General features: G+C 37.3%; 1 protein-coding gene across 2 annotated transcripts in view; it reads right to left on the bottom strand.

Annotated features, from left to right (window-relative positions):
• med14 (mediator complex subunit 14) overlaps nucleotides 1–5,576 on the bottom strand; it is a 26,329-nt gene extending 20,753 nt beyond the window's left edge. For both annotated transcript variants that reach the window (XM_014027808.1, XM_014027807.1), the window contains exons 1-6: nucleotides 5,388–5,576; nucleotides 3,098–3,124; nucleotides 2,895–3,000; nucleotides 2,594–2,767; nucleotides 2,366–2,495; nucleotides 135–263 (exon numbers count right to left, since the gene is read on the bottom strand). In XM_014027808.1, the coding sequence (XP_013883262.1) occupies nucleotides 135–263; nucleotides 2,366–2,495; nucleotides 2,594–2,767; nucleotides 2,895–3,000; nucleotides 3,098–3,124; nucleotides 5,388–5,563 (742 nt within the window). In that variant the 5' untranslated portion in view covers nucleotides 5,564–5,576. The remainder of the gene's footprint in view (nucleotides 1–134; nucleotides 264–2,365; nucleotides 2,496–2,593; nucleotides 2,768–2,894; nucleotides 3,001–3,097; nucleotides 3,125–5,387) is intronic.
• Nucleotides 5,577–6,784: the final 1,208 nt, after the last annotated feature.

Here is a 6,784-nt window from a genome sequence, read left to right on the forward strand (position 1 = left end):
TCTGGTGAAAATTTCATGTCATTAGCACCTCTAGTAATATATTTACTGAGAAAAATGGTGACGTGTTCAATACTTATTTTACCCGCTGTATTACTCATAATGTGAAGTAAAGCTCCCTCAGTGTCGACGTTTACCTCCAGTTTCTTTATCCTCAACAAGGATCTCCAACTTCAACAGCCTCCAGGGAATGTCAGGGTCATCCCCCATGACCGTTAACGTGGCCTCAAACTCTCCCTCCACGCGAAACTTAACACGGCCATTAGCTACAGAATACCAGACAAACAAAAAGAGACAGTTATGATGAAACAGTTGTAAATTAAGTAGCATTTCAGGAAAGAAGCTATATTACTGGCCACCTTGTAGGGTAACGATTTAAAAAAAAATCTTGCACCATTCAGCGTTCCAGTTGTCCTCGGAGGTCATAGTTTCACACTCCCGAGTTGTYATTTTTAACTGGAACGCCCCCTGGTGCTGTCAGTTGGAGTCGCAAGGTCGGCGCAACATGACCATACCGGAGCAGCCCGAGCATGCATTACATCATCATTTCAACATGGCCGCTCCTCACATCAACAGAGAATTAAGCTCTTTACTTTTACGGTTTTTAGCAGTTCTGTGTTGTTTACTTTACATCGAGTCAGTCGTACTTGTAGTACTAGTATTATTAGGACAGGGCTATTCAACTGGTGGCCGAGTGACCAAAGTTTGGCCCGCCAATTGGTTCTTTCATCTCTTAAGCCCAAACCCCCAGTTTTCTACTTTAATTACTCTAGGTTCTTTTAGTTAAACATAGACATGTTGGGTATCTACAGAAACATCAGAATCTTGGCTAGAAGCTGGTAAAAACTATTTCTACAAACACTCAAGACAGTCAAACCTACAAGCAGTTGAAGATAAAATGAAAGTGAAAATAAAATTGGTTTAAAAATTTGGCAAGTCAGAGATGTCAAAATAATATTTGTCAAATAGGAGGCAGAATGTGTTCTTTTTGTTTTTGAAAATTAGGGGTGTAAGAAAATATCGATACACTGAAATATCGCGATATTTCATTTCCCGATTCTGTATCGATATTCTAAAGCCCTGTATCGATTTTTTATTAAGCTTTAAATTGTCAACTTTCCTGCCAGCCGTTCATTTATATGTTGTAGTTCAGCCTCTGACCACTAGTTGGCAGCAGTGARCCAGCCATTTGGCTCCTCTACTTATTTGTTAAGTGTTGGCTGACCATATTGTAAATTAATATTAAAAACTAAAAGCTGCAAAAAATATATTTTCAAACTATTTATTGGCAAATTTAGTCTAATAATTGAAAACATGGATGAAATATGAAACAAATAAAATAAAAAACAWAAAAAGCAGAACACAGCTAAATGTATCAAAAGTATGTCTATGTAATATTAGAATTTTCTGAGACCATGAATTTTGGTTTTTCATTTTTTTCCCCTGTAAGAAGTTTTTATTTAATAGAATTTTTGGACAAAAAAATCGCACTATATCGCGATATGTCGCCTTGCTTATAGTATCTCAATATATCGGGATATATCGTATCGTGACCCCTCTATCATGATATGTATCGTATCGCCAAATTCTTGCCAATACACAGCCCTATTGATAATGTGTAATTATCACTACTTATTTAGGGTTCTATATGTTGTATTTATGATTAGTATTATATATGATTATATACAGTATATATTATATGTGATTGTATTATGACTAGTGTGTGAACCTTTGTACGATGCTGCTGTGACACCTGAATTTCCCCTCGGCAGGACAATAAAGGCTATTCTATTCTATTCAGCAAAATAAACTAATTCCAAGGTACCAGATCTTTGTAATACTTGGTTTATTTACATAATAACTTTAAGTGCTGGATGTTCGGCCCCTCAGCTGTTGACAGGCAGTAACTGTGGACCCCAGAGAAGTTTAGTTGAATAGCCCTGTATTAGGAGATGTGTTTTAACAATGTTTGTACACTCAAAATGCCTCATACTGCACTAGTGTTGTGCTATTGTTGCAGAGCAAAAAATAGAAATGCCTTTTCCGACTTTTGAAACTGGAACGCTTTCAACTCGGAACCGATGTCAGTCCGATTTCAGAATTTCGAGTTCCGCAGCGACAGCCCTTGGAGTACGAGTTTGGAATGACTCTCAGCTAATATCACACCACATTTTATCTCAATATCTGTGAAATGCACTGTTGTAGTTATTTTTGTGTTTGCTAAAGTCAGTTAGCTTGTGTGGTCATTTTTAAATCAGGTTGACTGCAAAAGTTAATCCAGTGCAGATGTACATCCAATGATTACTTTCATGGCGATGTAATATAAATAGTTACATGAAGAAAAACACATTTACAAAAAAAAACCTACCAACTGTCAGGTTTGCCAACTGTGGGGGTAAATCTGTGGTGACCAGGCGGTGTCGTAGAATCTGATTAAGCTGACTCAAAGTGGTCTGCTTTTCTACTTTTGTGATGGGGTCTGGAGGAATGATTTTATCCTGCATAAAGACAAAACCAATTAGTCTGGTGTGCAAAAAAAACAAACGTGTCATTTTTAATGCCTGGTATTCATCTGCGGGCTTAAAAGAAGACTTACACGTATGCATGTGGGCAAGCGTGGGTATGAACCTGTGGTCAGCACATCGATGGCAAAGGGGATGGCAAAGCTAGGCAGACGAGCGTGTACGAGGGCGTCTCTGGCTAGTAATGCCAATCTGTCAGCTGTGTCCACAAACAAGATGGTCTGCTGATCCAGGAAACTGGAGATCATCTGTTCCCACAGAAAACACAGGGGTGGGAGAAGTAGGGCCAGGATGAGTTTCACTGTTGCTCTGATCGCAGTTTAATATGAGGACGCAACAACACACAGCGGCGTAATTAAATTAAACACAACATACCGCACACTTTTCTACTTTCCCTGCATTGCTCGCCCACTTCACCAGGGCCAGAAGGCGCACAAAAAGCTGCCTGGTTCGACTGGCAAACTGGACGATCTCAATTTTCCTGGAGGAACAACAGTAAAAAAAACAATGGTTTCAAATGTGATAGAATGCGCAAATAGCTGATAAAGGAGAATGAATGGCATGTAACAGGAACATACCTCTCCATGTCCGTTTTTCTGGGGAGCCTGAAAGAAAAGAAAATATGAAATATTACTTAACGCATTAGCTCATCATGTTTTCTTACAAAGGATAAGGATCACTGAAAGCACTGGTTCTTAATTAGTTTTTAATTTAGTATAACTGGATCAACTTGATCAAGGGGCAAATAATAGTGACATATTTATTAGTTTACACAAATGGTTATCTTGGTGACAACTCAGTATTAGTTTAATATCAATATCCTACATTCGGAGTTAAAAATCCAGACTTAAACGTTTTAGGTATTCATGTTTTTGGGGGTAAACATTAGCTTAATAAATGATTTGGAAATACATTTGTGGACACACATTTTGTATTGAACCTCATGAGAAATAAGTGTTTCACTTTCTTGGGTCATTCACTTAATTTTAAATTATGCACCATTTATATGTGCACATCATGCTATTCTGACTTTTTATGCCATGATTTTTGACAAATATTCACCTGACAATTATAGTTTACTACTACTACTTACCACACTGCAAAAACTGTCCATCTTACCAAGTTTTAAAATCTTATATCAGCCAAAAAGTCTTTTTGATCTTGTTTTGAGACTGATTTACTAAACAAGAACTGATTGTGTAAGAATAATAATCTTGTTTTCAGAACGTGTAAGATTATTTGTCTTGTTAGTCTGAAAATTTGACTCAAATTAAGTGAAAATTTTCTGCCAATGGAGTAAGAAAATTTTACTTTGTAAGATTCTTGAAATAAGAAAAAACTGAGTCAAATCAAGTATTTCAAGAATCTTACCAAGTAAAATTTTTTTACTCCACTGGCAGAAAATTTTCACTTAATTTGAGTCAAATTTTCAGACTAACAAGACAAATAATCTTACACATTCTGAAAACAAGATTAATCAGTTCTTGTTTAGTAAATCAGTCTCAAAACTAGGGCTGCCACGATTACTCGATTATAGGGCTGTGTATTGGCAAGAATGTGGCGATACGATACATATCATAACAGAGGGGTCACGATACGATATATATCGATATATTGCGATACTGTAAGCAAGGCAATATATTGCGATTTTTTTGTCCAAAAATTATATTAAATAAAAACCTCTTACTAAAAAAAAAAGAAAAAAGAAAAGCTAATGTTTACTCACAATGCTAATGCTACCCTTACTCTCTGGCGCTCAAGAGATAGAGGAGCCAAATGTCTGGCTCACTGCTGCCAACTAGTGGTCAGAGGCTGAACTACAACATAAAAATGAACGGTTGGCAGGAAAGTTGACATTTTAAACCTTAATAAAAAATCGATACAGGGCTTTAGAATATTGATACAGTATCGGGAAATGAAATATCGCGATATTTCAGTGTATTGATATTTTCTTACACCCCTACTCGGTTAGTCGACGACTTATCGATTATTAAAATAATCAATGACTAATTTAATAATCGATTAATCATTTTTTTTGTTTGTTTTTGTTTTTCTCTCCAAACTGCTTTGACACCTTCCACTGCCACATCTGCCTTTCTGTCCTTGACACACATGCACAGTAGTGGTAACTGGGGTAGGCCGTGGACGTCACAAGACATTATACAGACAGGCTCTGGTATCATGGCTACCTGACAACAGAGCTCAAAGTGTGGGATCATTTTAAGAAAATGAAAGAGAAACCTGTGYAATATCTGCARRGCAGAACTTACCTTCCACAGCWATTATTTTTAGTTAGCATRTAGCTAAAATCTAACCATGGTTATATAATARCAGCTGTRTTCTGGTGTGATAAGCTGTGTTTTATATTCAATTAACGTATGGTCCGATTAGTCGACTAATCGAAAAAATAATCGGTGATTAATCGATTATTAAAATAATCGTTTGTGGCAGCCCTACTCAAAACAAGATCAAAAAGAYTTTTTATCTGGATATAAGATTTTAAAACTTGGTTAGGTGGACATTTTTGCAGTGAATTACTGTAGCTAATACAGATGAACTATATTAACCAAGTCAACACAGAAAAAMCACTGATGTTTTCTTACACACTGCTCTTTTTTGGGTTTATCCAAACTTGGAAAACTCTCTAAGATTTTAGCACCACTGAAGACTGCAGGAAAGCAGCAGAAAACAAAAAAGGTTGACTTTGTTGATGCATCTCGTTCATTTCCTCCATAAAGTCGAAAATAAACTGGATTTTAAAAAGTGACTAAAGTCCTGCATGTGCAGAGCATCCTGTTGGTTTACAGATGTTAGCTGCTTAGCCCGCCTGCTAGCATGGGGCCTACACTTATGCCAACTGGTACTTACAGCTCGGCTAGCAGCGTGATTTCATGGTAAGTCCTCTGGAGGAGAAATTCAATCAGTAGGCTCAGTCGAACACCTTGTGTGGCTGGAGCTCCGGGTGGCGGCGGCTGTGGACCCGAAACAACCGGGCCCCCGAGGGGGACGAGCTGCCCATCAGACCCGATCTGCACTGGAGCCATTTTAGCTGCTCAGCAACACTTAAATTAGCAACACAACAGAAAACTACCTGGTTGTAGGAGCGAATTCCTTGTAAAAAATATAGCGTCCTCGCAATTTCACATCGCTTCCACGAGAATATTTTTGGCAAGAATTTAGAGACCTCTGTATAGAGAAAACGAAAAGAAATAGTAACTCTGTACGGAGAGGAGTCCGTGGGGCTCCGCCGCCATCTTTGCTGCCGGAGAAGATTATCACCGAGGAGGTAAAAGAGAAAACCCAGACCGACTTTAGAGGAGCGAGAGTCAACATGTCTGTCATTTCTCTGCTGTTTCAATCACCAGACCGGGTCAAAAATGTTGATTGTCAAGTATACAACCCAGGCTCGTGTGCAAAATACCGACACAATGTTTGTCAGCTTGTTTTGATCTTCTTCTTATGGTCAATAGAGCTGTTCAGACAATCACAATAAGTCTGGCTCAACTAAATTACTATTACAATTTAATATGACACATCTATCACAAAAAAGAAATATTATAAAAAATCTCAATATTTAAAATAATGCACAAAATAACAAACCTGAACCTTTTTACAATAAATGATTTGTGAAGTAGATTTTTGTAAATTCTGGAAGCTGGTGATGTGCAGATCGATACTCAAATACTAGATACTACCGATACTAAAACCAAAATATCGATACTTTGATGCTTTAGTTATTTCCCACTGTTTTCCTGTTAATGAYATACCTTATGTGAAATAACTAAAGCATCAAAGTATCGATATTTTGGTTTTAGTATCGATTCTATAATACAGTATAAAGTTCTGGTATCGATACTCAAATACTAGATACTACCGATACCAGAACTTTAAACTGTATTATAGAATCGATACTAAAACCAAAATATCGATACTTTGATGCTTTAGTTATTTCACATAATGTATATCATTAACAGGAAAACAGTGGGAAATAACWAAACTATTCAAATCTTGTCTAAATCATGTGGTTGGAGGGAACTACTTTTTCTTCTGCTTGAGTAATGCATAAACACAGTGACACGTTTTCAGTCACTCTCTCGGGGTATGGCAGGTCATTTTAACATAAAATCTGTTTCGTCTGAAAGTCTGTATTAGATTCTCTATGAGAGGTTCCCAAACCTTTTCATGCCATGGCCCCGCAAACAGCATTAGCTCCGGACAGGGACCTTCTTGCAAACAATGCTACAAAATATACAAAGTGACAACTT

The sequence above is a fragment of the Austrofundulus limnaeus genome, unplaced genomic scaffold (genome assembly GCF_001266775.1).
Source record: "Austrofundulus limnaeus strain Quisiro unplaced genomic scaffold, Austrofundulus_limnaeus-1.0 Scaffold686, whole genome shotgun sequence".
NCBI classification, from domain to species: Eukaryota; Metazoa; Chordata; class Actinopteri; order Cyprinodontiformes; family Rivulidae; genus Austrofundulus; species Austrofundulus limnaeus.